Source organism: Chelonia mydas, chromosome 1 (assembly GCF_015237465.2).
Source record: "Chelonia mydas isolate rCheMyd1 chromosome 1, rCheMyd1.pri.v2, whole genome shotgun sequence".
NCBI classification, from domain to species: Eukaryota; Metazoa; Chordata; order Testudines; family Cheloniidae; genus Chelonia; species Chelonia mydas.
The window spans coordinates 246,113,357-246,133,452 of record NC_057849.1 but is presented as its reverse complement, the minus strand read 5'-3'; the positions used below and the strand labels follow the sequence as shown (position 1 = coordinate 246,133,452).

General features: G+C 42.2%; 1 protein-coding gene across 2 annotated transcripts in view; it reads right to left on the bottom strand.

The window, feature by feature from the left end:
• Nucleotides 1-20,096, bottom strand: part of KDM7A (lysine demethylase 7A) — a 97,664-nt gene that overhangs the window by 22,744 nt on the left and 54,824 nt on the right. For both annotated transcript variants that reach the window (XR_006289098.1, XM_037879255.2), the window contains exons 10-14: nt 13,716-13,807; nt 5,121-5,210; nt 3,728-3,937; nt 1,379-1,503; nt 520-680 (exon numbers count right to left, since the gene is read on the bottom strand). Coding sequence is in view for 1 of the 2 variants with exons in the window: in XM_037879255.2 (XP_037735183.1) it covers nt 520-680; nt 1,379-1,503; nt 3,728-3,937; nt 5,121-5,210; nt 13,716-13,807 (678 nt within the window). In the remaining variant the exon portion in view is untranslated. The remainder of the gene's footprint in view (nt 1-519; nt 681-1,378; nt 1,504-3,727; nt 3,938-5,120; nt 5,211-13,715; nt 13,808-20,096) is intronic.

Here is a 20,096-nt window from a genome sequence, read left to right as displayed (position 1 = left end):
TTCTTCAACTGCAGCCTATGCACAAAATCTCAGTGAGTTTTAACTATAAGGGAAGTTCGAAAAGTCTATTATTCAGTTAAGATCACTCGAGACAAAGTCTGACACTGGGTGCTAAATTTCTTAAAGGACCCATTTTCAAATTAATTTTTACTCAAATTATTTACCAGATTTACTTGAAAAGTCTCAGAAAATTTATTCTTTACTCAAAGTAAGTGCTGTAATTTTAGGAAGGATAACCCTGTATTTTTCCATAAGTAACAAAGAGGTAGAATTCCTGCTTTAAGTGAAAAGCGCAACTCAACCTTAAATGATGGAGGCACCAGTTTTTGGTTCATAATTATCTACATACCTACATATCACACACTTAGCCAAATGTACCTAAAGCAAGAATCATTTGGTGAAAAGCCACCTTCCAGTTGGTTGATACAAAGTTCCACAGACAAGGTGCACAGTACAAGTGGACTTTGTTCTGGTCATAAAAGATGCGGAATTGTTCAGTTCCAGCAAAAACAAGCTTACTGTTCAGTGGTTTCTGGGCATCTGCAGTCCCTTGTCCTTCCAACCCTGAGCTCTGGTCTTCCATCTTAATAGTCTTCGTCTTTTTTGACCTTGTCCTGTCATCCTCATCCTCACTGTCTGCCGTGTAAAGACTTCGATCTGTAAATGGTCGTCGCTCATCTCTATCTCACAAAAAATTGAAATGTTACAAACGCTATTTACTGAATTTTATATTATTTACAGAGTCTTACATAAAACAGTTGTTCACATTCTTTATTATTTACAATATTCTCTTAGAGGCAAGATTCTCATTCTCACACTGTCTGCCCTTTTCTTCTCCTTCTACCAAACATTTTCCCACTGCATTCCCTCTGCAGCAACAGCCACATGGTTCCACATTTTACTTCCTTTTTTGTGTATCATAATTATGTCAGCATGTTTTGAGAAGATTTATTAGTACATTCATGTTCCTCCTGGAACCTGGACTCTGAACACATTAAATTTGACCCTATGGTATTTCTGATGAGAAATTTTCATTTGGAGAGTATTTACTTTACCCTTCTAACAAATCTGTGTATTTAAAAATATTTACAATTTGAAGTTTAATCAAATAACTGAATTTAATACTACCTAAATGCACATGCAAGACACTTCCTCTTTCTTTCCCTCCCACCATCCTAGTTCCTCTTTGCTTCCCCAGCAGTATAGCAAGCACAGAGGTGCTAGTGGATCCTTCTCCACTCTGCTTCCAGCATGAAGCTTTATGGTAAGTGTGAGGGAAGACAAGTTACCAGAAGAAGAAGGGAAGAACTCTGTCAAAAAATGAGACTGCGCCAATCCAAAATGACTGAACAAGTGATCTATAAGCAACTTTTTATACCTAATGATTCTTCCATTTGAAAGCAGAAGGCGTAGATCATTGTCTTTTGTTCTCCATTCAGGTACTGTAGAAGATGGCTGAAAGGGCTTGTTAAATCTTCCATTCAGTTTAGAGTTTGCTATGTCCTAAAGAACCAAAAGCAGGACTGTTTATTATGTCCTCAAATGACAAGAGTTTACACAAATTTATTTTCTCTGGAATCCACAACAGCATTTCTTCCCAAAAGATCATAGTGAATATTTCTGATAGCCAGCAGAGGAAAGCTGAAGCTGGCTATCAATGGCTGAAGTGGCTTGGATAGAACAGGCTTGGATATCAGCAATACAGAATTGCTGGATTTCATTTCCTCACCTGTGGATTTTTTCTGCTTATTATGACCACCCTCCATTGCTATATTCCAAACATCCTTCTAGACAAGTATGTTGAAAACTGCTTCCTCTAGAAGTTATCCTTGTTCTCGAATCATAGGAACAGCAACAGGGTGATGCAAACCAAAGGCTAAGTGGGCAATTGGTATGGCAACTACTACCTAGCCCATCGTGACAATCAGGTCCAGACACTCCAAGAGGAGGACAAGAAGGTTTAAACCCAACAAACTAAACAGTTAAACCAAATGATTACTATGCTATTTTACTATAAGAGTATATCAAGTAAGATCTTTTATGAAAGCTTGAATGCACTGAACTGAATAGTCATTATGAACTAAGTATACAGGTTATGGTTATGAAGGGTGTATGTGTGTGTGTATAAAAAATTGAAACTAACTGTGGTGCAACTTCAGCAACACCTCCTCTCAGGCAGAGGGGGGCTACCTCCCCAAACAGATGAGCCTGACTTCAAGCACCGAGCCTTTGTTCAGTCCAGGAAAAATAATGAGACACCATCACAGCAAATGAGAACAGCTTAAAACCAAAAAGAAAACCCCAGTCTTTCGAAACGAAGCAAGGGGGAACTTTTCCACATTTTGGAGGGGGGGGAGGGAGAGAGAGAGAGATACTAAAGGAGAAAACTCTGCAAACGCTTTTAAAATGGAAGAGGTTTGAACTAAAGAGCATCCAGAACTTAGATGAAAGTCTTTTTGTGGGAGACTGTTCATGAACGCTGGATCCCTCCTGTAGCTAGGATCTATGCTGGAAAACTTAAGAGAATAGGGTAACTATTATTAGACAAAAAGATTTTATCTAATATGAAAGTGTAAAGCCTGAGCTTGCATCTGTTTAAATTCTATGTAACTTGTACATGTTTGCTTTCCTTACTATTTCATCTTTGAATCTGTGTTTTTTCTATTAAATAAACTTTTTGTTTATTTTTACCCCAAGCAGCTCTCTAATGGACAAATGGTGTAGAGTATGTATGCCAAAATAAGCTAATAACTGGGGGGCAGGCTTCATGCCTTGGGTGTAACACACCAGAGGGGAATGATCTGAGTATCTGCTATCTAAGAACTTATGGGGAGGATGTATTTGGGGAGATCTGGAATTGGAAGGTTGGTGTCACTCAGCAAAGAGTAACTAGGCTGATGAGAGCCAGGATGAGACCTTATGCTTGAGGCATACTGGTGTCAGGGAACTGAACCAACACAAAGGCTCCCAAAGTTACATGGCAGGCAATAACAGAACCCCTTACTGGTCTGGGTGGACCCCAAAACATCACACCCACTAGCTGGTCTCTGCCAGTGGAAAAATCCCACAATGCCCAGTAACCTGCCCATAAATTGCACTTTCTTCCTAACTCCAAGAATGGCTTATCCTTTGAAACAGGAGTGTTTACATCCCTTTTAGAAAATACACAATTACATTAGATGAAAAACTATGTCCACAATTTCCATATAAATGGAGAAATATTTTTTAATCCTTCTAGGCTCTTTTTCAATTACATATTATGGCAATGAGTTTCACAGGTTAATTATTTTACATATAAAAATTAAATTTAACTCGTTGCCTTTCAGTTTAATGGAATGTCTCTTGATCTTGTATTATGAGAAAACAACAAATAAGAGCACCCAATTCACTTTTCTCCTTGACATTCACTGTTTTGCATACTTCTAACATACTCTTTCAACCTCTCCAGTCTGAACTAAATATTCCCAATATTTTCACTGTTTTAGAAGACCTTTCATGCCATAATTATTTTTATCCTCTATCTCCTGTGTTTTGCTATATTCTTTTTGAGATAGGATGACCAGATCTCTATACAGTAATTTAGGTGAGAGTTATGTAATTTATACAGTGGAATTATAATACTTTTTTTATCCAATTTCTTATGCGATTTTTCACATCTTAATATATGGCTTAAACTTTTTATACATTCTAGTTTTTGTCTTTTATGTCCATGCAATGTGATACTTGCCTCCTCCCATGGGGACATCTCCAGCCTTTTGAGTACCTCCCTTGTGTGGAGCTCCAGGATATCCAGATTAGAAGGAACTTTGGTTGTATGATCTCGCAGTTTCCTCACTTTTCTTCTGGAATGGTGAGGAGAGGTTGCTTCATGTGAGGATCGTGAAATTGGGCACATACCAAGAATTCCCTGAGTTTTAACTGGTTTGCTGTTCTCCTCCTTTAATTGAAAACAAATATTTCAGAGGGGTCTGTCAGGGACAAGTCCACACATTTAATTAGGGTTTCCCATTTACATAAATGAATGAAAAATCATAAAATAAAACTGTAGGTCTTCTGGGGAGGTACTGTATTTTCTGATGGATCTGTACAGCATCTAGCAGGAGACCCCTCTCCTAATTGGGGCCTTTAAGTGCTACCACAACATAATCGCCTCCACATACAATTGTTAGGGCAGGCTGTTTGTAACAGTGGTCAAAATTTCAGATACAATGATTTTTCTGTTTGCCCCTGATTTTTCTGTGTGTCCATGATCCAACCCAACCATCCCCACAGCGCTCCCCCTTTAAATGGCATTCCTGTGATTTTACACATCATTTCCTCCTAAATCCAGTGACTCTTACTAAATTTACTTTTACTGTGATTTAAAAAAAAAAAAAAATTGCCATGACAACTCTGCTGCCTTAACCACTGTTTACACTAAAGAATTACAGGGCATATACCCACTACACTCTCCAGACCACTACTCTCCTTGGTTTCCAGCACTGCTCTCATCACAAGACTATGTTCATTTCAAAGAGACTAGGAACCCTAATCACTGAAGGGCTAAGTAGTAAAGTAGCACAGTATGCCCAATACAAAATACAGAGAAGAAAAAATGAAGGAAAAAGAAAAGATTGTGATATACCAGACAAAAGAGCAGAAAATGTTCAAAAGAAATGGACAGATTGGGGAGAAGCAAGGAGACAAAACACTAAAATCTAAGAAAATACAGGGCTCTCAAATGTACAACACTACAACAGCATAATCTAAAAAAAAAAAATGTAAATATTTAAAAACTAGAACTCTTAAAAGTTTTCACTTGCTTTTGAAAAGATTTAAGTTTTCTAAATTTTAAAATAAAGATTATACAATTTAAAAATTGCTATGTTTTTGGTTAATCGGAAATACTAGCAGTTAGACAACCGCAAAAGAAATTTTCCACCTGGCCTTCTACTTTCAAAAATAAATGGCAAGGACAATAAGAAAGTGACACTGCAGAAAACAATGACACTAAAGTTGCAACTACCGTAAAGCTATGAGGCTCAAAGTGATCAAGTATCCTTTTTGTAAATATGGCAGCTTTTAAAATAATTAAAGGATACAGGAGAAACACAGTAACCAGTAATGTCTTCCAGTCTTACCTCTACAGAGCGAATCACTTTAGAGAGCTCTTTAATGAGATGCCCAGGCCTAACATTGTCTGGAATTTCAAAGGCATGTTCTGTTACAAGCTGTATGTGAAAAGTGGAAAAAGATAAAATAAATTATACTAAGATAAAAATCAAGCCTACTATAAAGTAGATGAAACTATGAAAAGCCTAGATTCAAAGAAAATCTATTCAAATTAAGCCAGAGTACTTACTGGTAATAGTTAGAGTAGATTGCCAGTATGAATGAATATACATGCAGGGGAATCCAGTCAGAACTCTAGAAAGCAGCACTACATGTTTGGTCTCAAGGATATTTAAGGGAGTGCAACATCATCAACTATCCATCAGCTCTTTCCATTTTATCAGAATCCTTAGCAAAGAATCTGAAGAAGTGGGTATAGGAAGCCATACTGACAATCTATTTAACTGACTACTTATACTGGAAACAACTTCTCTTTCTCCTTTGAGTATGGTCGGTATGGAACCCTACTTGGGGAGATTACTAATAGTAACAACGTTAAAAGCAGGTGGGGTCTGAAGAGAATTCAGTTACATTAAGGTCACAGCACTAATTTGAATTGGGTCTCACATCTAAAAGACAAATCAAAAGCAATGCTGAGTAAATGCATGAATTGATCTCCAGGCAGCATCCTTGTATATTTCAGTGATGGAGCCTATTTTAAACCTAGTAGAGCATGATCCAAGGCCTTATGGTATTGAAAAGCCTGCAAGGCCATAATAGTATATGTTCACTTTAATCCATTTAGATAATATCTGAACATAGATGGGTTTTCCCCATAGGTTTATCTTCAGTCAGTATAAGCTGTCTTAATGACCTACATGAAGGCTTAGTTCTAGCTAGTTAACTGAGAATTTGCTTAACATCTAAACTATATAACCTAACTTCTCCAAAGAGCCACATATAGGAAAAAGCACACCTATACAGAATGACTGGGATGAAATCAGAGACCACATTAGTTAAGAACTGATGCCTTCTTTCTTTACGAAACACACTGTATGGAAAAAATCAGCCATCAGCCTGTACTGATTTTATATTCCTGGCACCTTTTTGAGAATCTAGTTTTCTTTAGATAGTTGGAAAGAGCAGACTCTCCTTTAACAGATGATGCAATACAATACATAGCTGTGAGGTTAAAGCTGTATTAATATCATGATCATTGATTTTATGGAAAATATTAAATTGACTGCTCTGCAGTTACTTACCAGTAACTGTAGTTCTTCGAGCAAGCGGTGCACACTGGGGCTACTCACTCCTTCCACCCCATCCCACCGGATGATTCGAGGGAGGAGTGGCCCCAAATGCCCTTCAGTTCCTTCCCTAATTTCACATTTATTTACTTGAGGCCTTGTCTACACTCGAAAGCATGTGCCGATACAGCTAATACAGCAAACTCTAGTAGTGGAGACAGTTTATACCAGCAAAAGAATTCATTTGCTGGTATAGTTTATACCAATCCCCCAAGCAAAATAAGCTATGCCAGCAAAAGGACTTCTTTGCCAGTGTAACTGCATCTACACTAGAGTTATTGCTGGCATAGCTTTGTCAGGCAAGGATGTGATTTGTTTCACACTCCTAACCAACAAATCTATGTCAGCAAAACTTAAGTGCAGAACCGGACCTGAGACTCCAAAGAAGAGGGAAAGGTGGGTGGTAAGTATTAATATGCAGAGGCAACATTCGAAGACCAGTTACTGGAAGAAACCTCTTTCTTCTTTGAGTGGCCTCTGTATACTCCCACTTGGAGTTTAGCAAGCACTACAACCCCCCTAGAAAAGTGGGCTGAGGCATTCTAGGTAAACAAGGATTGCAAATCTACCACACACAAAACAAAAACAACAATGCATCCGCTGTAGATGGCAGGCCAAGCTAATATTGAAAACGACCACAATTTCACCCTCCAATCCTTTTCAACATTTCTATGCAGCCACTAAGTGAACTGGTCAGATGCATGGACTCAAGTGCCAGCAATATGCAGACGATACACAGCTCTACCTATCCTTCACTACATATAACCACATTACCACCATTAAGATGACCCAGTGTATAGATGAGATGAGCTCACAGATGAAGAACAGCTGGCCGAAGCTGAATCCGAGCAAGAAATGGATGATGCAGGTGGACAGATGAAAACATACTAAAGAGTAGATACCCACAGTGAAGTCTCCTTTGACTGAAGGCACACATCCACAACTGATCAATTCACTCTGTAGTTTAGGATTACTCTTGGATTCCTTGGAGACACTAGACTCTTACACAGCAGTATCGTGAGTAGCTCTTTTTATCATCTCCAGTTGGCTAGCAGACCTCTTCCCATCCTGGCAGATGAGGACCTGCCCTCAGTTATTCACACCTTTGTCAACTCTCAGATGGAATAAGCATACCAATATACCTGGGCAAGAAGCTTTCAGCACTTCGGAAGCTCCAACTGGTACAGAATGCTGCAGCACATCTTTTTAGCAATACACGCTACTGTGAGCACATCAAACCTGACCTCTGCTCCCTACACTGGCTTCCCATAGAATAGTGAATTGAATTTAAGGTCTTGATCCTCATCTTCAAGGTACTCCATGGTCTGAGCCCAGGATATCTAAAAGACCGCCTAAAGCTCCAGGATGAAGACTGAGGCGGACAACTTTGCTCCTCTCGTGCAACGGAACTCTACACAATAAAGGTAAATCTCATCTGTGCAGGAGACAGACCTTTCCCAGAGACCAATCCAAAAAAGTGGAATGAATTCCCCCAGGAACTAAAGACCATCACACATCTTCCCACCTTCCACTCCAAGTGCAAGGCACATTTCTTTGACCTTTCCTTCTCTAACATACATACCAACATGTATATTTTATAAAACCTTAACAAGACTGGCCCCTGCATATACTTCTCCCCCTGGAGAGGATAAGAGAACGAACAACATGTGACATTGGTCATCTTGCTTAATACACTATTGGAACACACTCAGATACAACAGTGCTGAGTGCAGTAAGAACCTATATGGAATCACCTTTGTCTGGCTTGTCCTCATCCATCCCTCCACGAAAACAAGTCGATGCCACAACATTCTGTTTTGTTACGAGCACATTCTTTCCATTTCTGGCCAAAGTGTTTTGTCACAGGATTGGCCCAGCACGTTTTCGGTATGCCCAGTGGTCGCTTGTGGTCTCTGGGGATTCAGTCACTGATGCAGGTTGTTCACCTATTGTCTGTGGACTACCTGACCAGCCCATCTCCTCTTTCTGTTATACATTGCCTGCACTACATCAGTCACCTCTGTATGCCTTCTGATCACCTCATTCAATATGTGATCATGGAGCGATACCTTACACATTCACCTTTCCATTGACCTCTGAGTGACAGTGAATTTTTCTTCCTCCGCTTTTGATGAAACTTGCCCACCCCGCCTGTCTCCTCCTACTGCATTCCCCTTCAAATGAGTTGTCTCTGTTCAGCTGCTGACCCAGGTAAATATATTTGTTGACCTCCTCAATTACTTTCTTGTTTACAGTGATGATTCCTGCTGCACAATGCTCATTCCGCATCCACTTAAGTCTTCCATGTGTTCATTTCCAACCCGATATCATGCGAAAGTGTTTTTAGTTGCTGCAATTTGTTCTCCAGTTCTGCGGTGTCCTTTGCCAATATTACAGTCGTCAGCGAAGAGAAGATGCATTAACTGTTCTCCGTCAATTCTGATTCCTTCTTCCCAGTACAATTTTTTGAACAGTGACTCCAGTACTGCTGAAAACAGCTTCGGTGACACACTCATCTTGTCTGACTCCTCTACGTATAATAATAATGCACGGGACATTGAATAATGTTATCTCTGTCGAACAACTGCAATGAATTTTTTCCAGCAGGTCAATGTACCTTGGGTCGATTCAGATTTTGTTGAGCACGTTTTGTACAGCTTTAATCTCCACTGCGTCAAATGTCTTTTGGTAGTCGACAAATGCAAGACACAATGATACTTTGTATTCCTTGCATTTTTTGACGAGCTGCCTAACTGAGTGGATGTGATCAACTGTCGAATACCCTGAGCGGAAACCAGCTTGTTCTCTGCTTTCATGCATTTCAAGATCCTTCTTAACCCAGTTGAGTATGATGCAGGTGAAGACCTTATAAACTTGTGAGAGGAATGTGATTGGATGGTACTTGCTCAATTCTTCTGGATCGTCTTTCTTCATCGATAGTATTGTTTTTGATTTCTTCCATGCATCTGGAACACACTATGGATATAGATGGTGAACCATTGCGCCAACGCTTTGAAGAGAGTATATTCCCCTGCTTTGAGATATTACAGCCAATCATCCTCCACTCCTGGGCTCCTTCCTTCTCTTTATGTTACGAACTGCGTATTCAATTTCTTCCCAAATAACGCCACAAACTTCTTCTGTAGCCTGCTGCCTTGACGGCGTACACTGGACACTGATATGCGAGGACTAGAGATCACTGTAGAATTTTGTGCATATTTTGTTCATCTTGCTCCTTTCTGACGCCCTTTCATCATTTTCATCTTTCAGGGCTGCTGGAATAACCTGTTTCAGCCTAACATCTCTTTCTACCTTCTTCAGACTCATTCTTTTTGGCCACCTCTCTCAATTTCTTCTTTCTAAATCCTCTACGTTCTAAATGCATATGCTCTGGCAGGTCTATATGGAATGGAACAGAGGAATTCCCAATTCCAATCTAAGAAAAAGGGAGTTTGTCAGGAACACTGGGTGTTGTTTGACCCTGAAGTGACCTCTCTAGCAGAACAGGAGACAATGGATATTCTCCTTGGTAACAAACAGATCTAGTCTGGTCATACTCTTTACACAATACATAATGGCAGAGTGAGACCTAACGAAGACATTTGTTTTTGGTCGATGAGTCTCTGGTCTTCGTTAAAGGGAGGAATAGTTTCACGCTAGACAAATGGCATTCAATTCCAGAACCGTAATATGGAGCTTTCACCTCCACCAGAGTCCATAATTCTTAAAAAGGCTAGATAACAAGGTGAAGGTCCCAAGTCCGCCATCTGGAAATATTACTGTAAATGGTAAGGGATGTGAGAAAGGAATTCTCTGATCAGCATGTGTTAGATCACTGAAGATAGAGAAAGTGAAGTGAGACGTAAGTGACTCAGGAGTAAGCAGCATCAATGAATCATGGCTCCCGTCTTCTGGAGGCTGTATGTGTGGCCCGGGTAAAGATATCACCCAGTTACACTGTTAAAGAACCTGTTTGTGGACCAAAGTTTGGAGACACACAAATACTCTGACATCTAAGATGGATGAAGTCAGCATAGGAAGGTTCTCTGGTATTTTTTAAAGCACAGTTTTAAAAAGAAGCATCTCATGGACATTTGCGACTAGTTGGACTGATAAAGAGCTAGAATTTGTCCCCTGGAAAAGGTGATACAATCTCAATGTCACCTTACAGGTAGCAATCTTTATTTGCTGTGGCTGAGGAACATTATTCACTAACAATTCTGAAGAATTGGTACTATATATTTGGGGTTCCCAACTGAGATTAAGAAGTTGAATGCCTTCCCATTGGCCATTGTTGCTATCCGAGTACTCAGGTACAGGTAAATTTAAAATAATAGGAGAAGATTTCTGAGGCATCTGTGCCCAAAGCAGATAATCTTTAGTTTATGCATAGGAGACAAAGACCAAGGTCTTCCTGGCCACCATAACAGAATAGGTTGTAGGACCAAAGTACCAGTTTTGCCAGCACAAGAGGGCCTAATCTGATTGGAACACAGACCTCCGGTGCTAAGGCAATGGGATTCCAGGAGTGGCTGCCAAATTTATTAATTAACTGATTTATTGCGGTTTCCTAGTGGCTCAAGAGATGTCACACCAATGATGTTGTTAGGATATAGGTATGCAGGCCTGTCTGCAAAGGCCTAGACTAAGAATTTAGGCTTATTCTTATCACTTAGCTAGTTACAGAGTTATAAAAGAAAGAATCAAAATCACTGTCTGCCGGCGTAAGGGCCTTCTCTTACTGTGAGTCTGAGGCCCTCTTCTTAGGCTAAGGCCTTTGGCTAAGCAGCAGAGGCAGCCATAAACTGGGACACGAATGGTCACATCCTTACATTCCAAACTAGTCACACTGAAATAAGGAGCTATTGGACTGTTAGGAACACAATCCTGTCCTGATAATGCCTATCACCTCCAGAGAAAGGGAAGTGCCTAGAAAATGTAAAACGAAACTTAGTTTGATAGCATCCTGTCTGGCAAGAACTCACTTATCAATAGCTGGGATGTGAAATCCTCACTTCTCTACTGTTTTGTCATTATAGTTCCCACTTTGCTATTGCTTATTTGCATGGTCTCTGTCTGATTCTGTGATTGTTTCTGTCTGGTGTATAATTAATTTTGCTGGGTGTAAACGAATTAAGGTGGTGGGACATAATTGATTAAATAATCATGTTACAATATGTTAGGATTGGTTAGTTACATTTCAGGAAAATGATTGGTTAAGGTATAGCTAAGCAGAACTCAAGTTTTACTATAGTCTGCAGTCAATCAGGAAGTAAGGGGGGGGGAAATGGGAACAGGGAATGGGGGGGAACTGGAATCGTGTTTTGCTAAGGGGGGGAATGGGAACAGGGACACAGGTAAGGCTCTGTGGTGTCAGAGCTGGGAAGGGGGACACTAAGGAAGGAAACCGGAATCATGCTTGCTGGAAGTTCACCCCAATAAACATAGAATTGTTTGCACCTTTGGACTTTGGGTATTGTTGCTCTCTGTTCATGCAAGAAGGACCAGGGAAGTAAGTGGGTGAAGGAATAAGCCCCCCAACAGATGTCATCATGAAATTCAGTCAACCCGAAGGGACCTGTGGACCTCAACCTCAATATCGACAATGCTAGAACCTTGGCAATGAATTAGGTTGACCTAAAAACCTCAGTGCTGGACTCGTCCAGATAAGACTGGGGAGATGGATGTTGCTTAAGCTGGACACAGAGCCACTTAAGGTTAGGGGATGTCCAAAGTCAATGTTGAACTTGATCACAACCAGACTTAGTCTGAAGAGCCTCCCTTGATAGAAAGGGAGTGTGAGGCAGCACTCTGGCTCTTGCAAGTCATCCATATGATACCTGAGCCCAATAGGTAGCATTTCTTCTTTATTCTTCAAACTGAAGAAACCTGTACTGTTAATTTAACAAAAAAGAAAACAGCCGACAAAAGGCAGAACCAAAAAGCACAAAATAGATAAGAAACATCAATGACACTGCATATGATTCAACCTCACTACACCTTTGATGGTTAAAAGGGAACTGAAGGGTGGGTGTGGCCATTACCCTTCCCTTTTATACCCATTGAATCCTTTGTGGGGGGAGAGGGAGGGAAGGGGAAAATGGCCCCAACTGACACTGCTCACTAGAAATATTCCAAAGCTGCTATATCCCAGAAGTCGGATACACAGAGGGCACTCACACACCAAAAACAAACAAACAAAAAACAAACCACTTTCTGTGCAAAATTACAATTCAAACTTCTCCCAGTTTTTAGCTTACTGTGAATATTCAAAGAAAGCCTGAGAGGAGATGGTTATGCAGTGATTAGTTTCACAGAAGCATGGACGAGTGGGCCTGAAGTCGAAGAGGTCCCCTCTTGAGCTTTCAGCTAAGCCTGTAGACCAGACCAACAACCATAGCGGGGGGGGGGCGCGGGGGGGGGAGAATAGAGAGTAAATTGTTGAACCCCAAATCTCCCCACAAAAGCAGTACTGTTTTCTTTGGGGGGGTTGGAGGGGGTGTCAGGACATCTTTAGTTTATGGGTCCTGCGTTTTTCCTTCTCCCTTTACTGCTCTTAATAATTTGGTCTTCAGAGCTTCTTGTTTCACCTAAATGGGGGGGAGGGGGGAATCAAATCATTCAGCAAAGGGAGGGAAAACAAGATCTCAATCTTTCCTCCCCCACACAGAGTAACTTTGCTAGAGGTGGGGCTAACAAATATAATACTTTTTTCAGAGGGGTTCCCAGTGTACTAATGTATTTAGGGTCTCCACATATTCATTTCTGGATGGTTTAATCTCCTTTAGAGCACCTACAAGGAGCCATTTCTGTAGATAAGCTTTTAAAGGCTACTAGGTCTAAGTTACTGTGCACCATATGTGCAAAATGTGGAGGAAAACAAAAGCAAATTCTAAATCAGAATATATTTCTGCCAAATTCTGATCATCTCTGCAGTACAGAAGTGATATCAGTGGACACACAAAGTATGTTGTGCCAACATGCAATAATAATTTCACATGGGGAAACTTCATGTGATTGCCATCTAACTCCTTTATCATACACTGGAAAGAGAAAGCAGGATTAAATGCAATCCCAAGAGTTAAATATAGTAATTGGTCTATAATGACGGATAGTGTCATACAATATAAAACCATCTCAGACAGCTTTCCCCCGAACCATCCATCCATAATTTCTAGCAAGTTTTCCAATACTTACGAATGGATGAAAGATCTATAAAATGGCAATACACTCTAAAAGGACTCAGACTTTCATGTAGTTTTAAAATTAAAAACAATTCACTAAAACAAACGAACAAACAAATACACTTGCACTTACTTCTTTTTTCATCCATAACTTTAAAGCACTAAGTAAAGCCTTCACTCCTTGGACTAAGAAGTTCTGGGGCTGGAAACCATCTTCCCTCAGTTCTAAAAAGGACAGAGGTTTCAGTTTATAAGCATATTACAATGTAAAACCACAAATCAGGTACAGACCTCTCAACCCTTAATAAACCTGCCAATGTATTACATTACCAACAAAACATGCGACAAACAACTGAAATGTAGTACTCTATGTGTTTATGTACATCAAACCATAAGAAAGAATGTTTTAAAGTACAAAATCTGTTTTCAAGGATGGCTTCTTACTGCATGAAACAATTACATGAGTTTTGCAATGTGTTACAGGTTACTTAGGGCCGGGGGAGCAGCATACAACAGACTGCACAAATGGTTTAGAGAAAACATCCTTAATGACAATTTATGCTGAAACAATCTTTACTTTCTAGTTCAACACCACACAGGTGTTCCACATTTTTACTAGTTGGGGCTACAAGAGTGGTGTGAATGGACAGCCTCAATACAAAATGCCTCAATTAAATTCACCCACATAAAATTAATGCAATTCAAGCCAGCTGCCTTATGCCACCCCAAATCTCTGCCATAATCCCAATCAATGCCACACATACACACAACATTAATATGGTCTCCCCTGCAGTGAGTGGCCGCCCTCTTCTTCCCTTAAGGATGATGGCTGCTGCTGCTGGGGTGCAAAGACTCCCAAAGGCTGCTACAGCTCCTGGGGGCTGCAGCTCAATCTTTCCTTTCACTCTCTTCCCTATAGCAGAACTGCCTATGATGAAAGGAGAGCTGGCCAGAAAGACTCAGCAGGTTTTATTCCTCCTGCCCTGCCATTAACAGATAGAGTGGGTGAGGAAGGAGGTGGCTGCTGGGTCAACACCTTCATGGGGAAGAAAGGAGCAGATTTGGCCTGGAGCTGCTGTGCTCTTTCTGCTCCCTCCTCCTGTGAACAAAGTGTGGGCCCAGTCATTGGCTTTTTCCTCTTCCCTATCTAAAAACTCCTTTCAGCGTCAAAGCAGCTCTGTTTCTTTTTTGTCAGGATGCTCTCTGCTCTTTGAAGGGTGGAAGTGAGGAGGAAAAGAGCAGGGGGGCCCAAAGGTGCAGCAGAAACATCTCCCAACTAGCCCACCAGCTATCCCTTGTAAAGGGAACCTGCCATAATCAGCTGCAATGCAAATGTATTCCATGACTGTGGCACTCTGTACCTCAAAACAGCACCCTGAAACCCCCATATTCACCACTATCATATAATTATGATATGTTACATACAAAGTATGCCTTGTGAGATATCATTTTAGAAGTCTTGATTTGTTGAACATTAATACCTGTTGGATTGTATGTGTTGTCATTCTATGTGAAGGTGTGAAGTTTTGTTATGTGTATGTTACTGAGGTATGTTGTGATGTTAGGAACACCCACCACCACCCTTTCAGGTACAACAATGGAGTAGCCTGATGGGCTGATGGCTCATTAAAAAGAATCCACTATCCCAGGAACTGTATACAATGGAGATTTCTCAGAGAGAGCATGTGGACAATGGAGAATGCTTGACCAATGGGGGAGGACCCCCACCTCATGAGGATAGATCTCTCCAGAAAACTGGAAGAAATTATAAAGGAGGGGAGTGACATCATGACTTGGCTTCACTTCCCCCACAACTCAACACCTGAAAACATGCCTGGGGGACAAAGACTTTGAACAGGTGAGGGAGTCCTGGGCTGGAGGAGAATTCCAGCCTGTGTATTGAAGATCTGTGACCAGTTTGTACTCTCTATCAGGACAAGACACTGCTTGATTCAAATCCTGTCTAGTTTATAGAACTTAGACTGCAAATTTATGTTATTTCTTAGGTAACCAACTTTAATCTCTAAGTTTACTACTTATAATCACTTAAAATCTCTTTCTGTAGTTAATAAATATGTTTTATATTTGACCTAAAACAGTGTGTTTTGGCTGGGAAATCTCAACTCAAAATACCAAGGCTAGTGCATGTCCTGTCCACATTGAGGGAGATGCGGACTGGGTAATGAACTTACATTCATCAGGCTTCTGACCAGGACAAGACAGTACTGTTCTGGGTTGCAAGGCTGGGGAGCTGGGGGGAATTGGCTGGAGCCTCTCTATTGTTGGTTCATGAGTGGCTGGGAGAAGCATTCATGTAACTCTGTTGAGTGTGTCCCTGCCTGTGGATGTCTGTGTAAGTGCAGTACCTGCCAGAGGTTTGTAGCTTGTCAACAGCATCACAGTGTGAGAGGGATACCCCAGGTTGGTGGGACAGAGGGCTCAGCGGTCCCACAGTTCAGGTTGTACCCCGGGAACCCCGTCACAATGATACAGTATAGTTGAGAGCTCTGTTTAGGAGAGCAATCAATGATTTTAAAGTTCTGATTGTGAAACAGATCAGTTTAATGCATGCTACAACACTCATAGTACCACAAAAGTACCTCTGTCCAGCAAATTGTACAAAATTAGTTCAGCACACTGAAACTTGGCATGAAAGGTTTCTGTTCAGATACTGATCTCGTTTTTCTAAAAGTACATTTTTATTGTCAGCAAATGACAGAATGAGCTTTATACATGAAGAATGTGACTCTCTCCAAGTCTTAAAAATATTGATCCATAAAGAGGCAAAAGATCAAAAAGAACCTCATACCAAATGGCACATTGTCCATTCATAAAAGGAATTTTATTGGGATGAGGTGGTTACTCACCTTGTGCATTAACTAAGGTTCTTCAAAATGTGTCCCCCTATGTGTCCCTCCAATGTAGGTGTGGCAGCGCCCCCTGCACCTGAGACAGGAGATCTTCATCAGCAGTGCCTATTGGACTGCACATACACACCTCCCCCTTCTTGCGCTCTGAGCAGGATGTATATATAGCACTGTGAGGTCCAACTGCCCTCCAGGTCCTTCTCTGCCGCAGAGCCTATGTGTTGGCTCTGAAGAAGAGAGGAGGAGGGCAGATAATGGAGCACTAATAGGGACACACATCTCAAAGAACTTCAGTTACTGCACAGGGTGAGTAACCTTTTCTTCTTCTTCAAGTGATGTCCCTATGGATGTTCCACTGTAGGTGACAAAGAAGCAGTGCCCCTAATTGGAAGGCTGGGGCTTTGAAGCAGCATTGACTTCAAATGATAGAACAGTATGTCCTAGGAAAGTGTCTGCTGTGGTGTCGTGAGTAAAGGTGTAGTGATGGACAAAAGTGTCTGTTGATGCCCATGTGGCCACTTTGCAAATGTCAGCAATGGGAACATTACTAAGAAAGGCAATGAAGGTTGAAAGCGAACCGGTGGAATGTGCTCTAATTACAGTAGGAGGTTGCTGATTGTGTAGTTGGTAGGACAGATGTATACACTGCAAGATCCATTTGGAAAGGCATTGTTAGATGGCTGTGTCCCTGGATCTTTCAGTCCGTGAAAGGAATAAACGTGGTGATTTTCAGAAAGAATTAGTCCTGTCCAGGCAGAAAGCTAATGGCACAGAAGGCATAGAGTAGTGGTGCATCCCATGTGATGAGGAATGCATCTCCCAGAGATACGTGTCCCAGTCCCGCTCTTGAGCGGGATTGAGGACAGTGGGCATTTTGTGGTGTGTCAAAAAGATCTATGGTGGGGAATCCCCAGCAGTTGAAAATGAGCTGAAGGATTAGTGTATCCAGTTCCCACTCACGGTCGTGGGAGAATCTCATGCTCCATGAGTTCGCAATGCTGGCAGAGGTAGCAGCGGTGGCGGCCAGGAGCCCCAGGCCCTTTAAATCGCCACCGGAGCCCCGGGGCTCCCAGCTACTGCTCCCATTACCGCAGCAACAACTGGTGGCAGTAGCAGCGGCTGGGAGCCCAGGGGCTCCTGCTGCAATTTAAAGGGCCTGGGGCTCCGGCCACTGCCGGGCACCCCAGGCACTTTTAAATTGCCAGGCCCCGGGGAAGCCACCCCTTTTGGCCCTCCTCATCAGCGGCACTGCCGATACAGTCAGATACTGCTCTTACCGATATGCTGGACCGGACCGGCTTACTTTCACCTCTGGCTCTAGGAGGTTGAGGTGTAGGGTGGATTCGATTAAGGACCATCTGTCCTGCACTGTATGATTGTGAAGGTATGCCTCCCAGCTGTTTAGAGAGGCACTGGTTGCTAGAATCATCGTCAGCGCTGGTTGGAAGAAAGGATCCCTGACACAGATGTTCTTGGACTGTGTCCATCAGAGCAGTGAGTCCTTGACTCTCATCAGCATGGATAGAAGTTTGTGGAGGCTGCGTCTGTGAGGGACATATACTGTACGGAGCCATGCCTGAAAACATTGCATATGTAACACCGTGCATGCTTTACCACAAAAGTGGCGGCTGCCATGTGGCCAAGTAGTTAGAGACAAGTCCTGGCAGAGATCTGGGGGCAGGCTTGTACTTTGGATATAAGATCCACTATAGTTGAGAATCTGAGAGGTAGAAGGAAGGCTCTGGCTTTTATGGCATATAATTGTGCACCAATGAACTCCAGATGTTGTACTGGCATTAAAGTAGACTTCTCTAGGTTCACACAGAGGCCTAGATTCATAAAAAGGTCCATTGTCACCCGGATGGTGCGAAGAGCCTCCGTTTCGGATGGGGCCTTGAGAAGACAGTCTAAGTATGACAACGCCTTATTTCCTTAGGTAGGCAGCGACTACTGCAAGAATTTTGGAGACTACGCAAAGGGCCGTCAACAGTCCAAAAGACATTACCTTGTACTGATAGAGAGCGGTGCCCATGGTGAATCGGAGAAACTGTCTGTGGGCAGAGTGTACTGTGATATGGAAAAATAAGTCTTGGAAGTCAAGGGCGGAGAACCAGTCCTCGTGTTCCAGTGCTGGGATAATGGTGGAGGGGGTAAACATCTTGAAGCGCTGCAGTTTGACAAACTTGTTTATGTTTCAAAGATCCAGGATCAGTCGCCAGCCACCGGATTTCTTCTGGGCCAGGAATAAAGGGAGCAGAAAACCTGTCCTCTGTGTTGGGAAGGGACCAGCTCTATGGCTCCCAGTTGCAGAAGAGGATTTATTTCTTCTCGTAGAAGGGGTCCATAAAAGGGGTCCCTGAAGAGGGATGGAATATCCTTTCCAACAATTTCTAGAACTCACTTGTCCAAGGTGATTAGGCTCTATGATGGAAAGAACGGCGCTAAACAGTTGCCAAACTAATGGGATGTTGAAGATGGTTGGTATGACTGGCACAGGGGGAGGCTTCTTGGGCGCTTCAATCACACCTTCAAAATTGTTGCTTGGCTGGAGGTTTGAGAGAGGTAGCCCCTTGAGGAGCGGCCTGTCTGCGTTTGGTAGGGGGCTTTTGTTGTTGGTGCTGAGTGTCATACTTCAGCTGGGGAGCGTACTGCAGTGGTTGGGATTGCAGGAGAAGATGATACTTTCCCTGGACATCTCCTCAGCGCAAGTGTGTAAATGTTAAGAGAGCGAAGAGTAGCTAGGGAGTCTTTAAGGGAGTGTAGGGAGTAATCTGTATGCACTGTGAATAATTTGGAGCCCTCAAAGGGTAAGTCTTCTATTGTGGTTTGTACCTCCTTAGGAAAGCCTGAGAGGTGTAGCCATGATGCCTGCCTCAGGACTACAGTAGTTGCGATGGTGCACGCGGCAGTATCCACAGAGTCTAAAGAAGCTTGTAGGGCTATATGGGCCACGAGGTGTCCCTCAGATATACGTGCCTGGTATTGTTCTTTCTTGGTTTCAGGCAGGTCTTGGCGGAGTTCCTCTACCTTGGAGTAGCTGAGGTAGTTGTACTTGGCCATAAGAGCCTCGTAATTCAATATGTGAAATTGGAACATGGCAGATGAATAAGCCTTGCGTCCAAATAAATCTAATCGCTTCAGGTCTCTGTCCCGATGGGAAGATCAAGGTTGATACTGCTGTCTTTTTTCTTATACCCCATTAACTACTAGGGATGGGAGTGGGATGCGAGAAAAGAAATCTCATCTCTTTTGTGGGAACATAATATTTTTTGTCTGCCACTTGCGGTTCAGAGGGATGGACACCAGAGTCTGCCAGAGCACTTTCGTGGGATCGAGTCTCTCTGATAGGTAGGGCAATTTTTGCAGAGGAAGGTGTGTGCAGGATATTGAGTAGTGTAATTTATGTTGCTGATCTTTCACTTCTTCCAAAGGAATCTAGGGGGAGACTGCAATCCCGAGAAATAATTCCTGGAAGTGCCTGAAGTCATCAGCAGCAGTAGGAAATGGGGGCATGACAGCCTTATCAGGGGAAGAAGAGAAGAAATATAGTCCTGGTGGAGCTTTGTCCTCGTGTTCTTCCTCCTCGTCCGGTACCAGGGGAGGTTCAATCTCTGGTGGGTGAGAGACTGATGGAGAAGGCAAAGGGT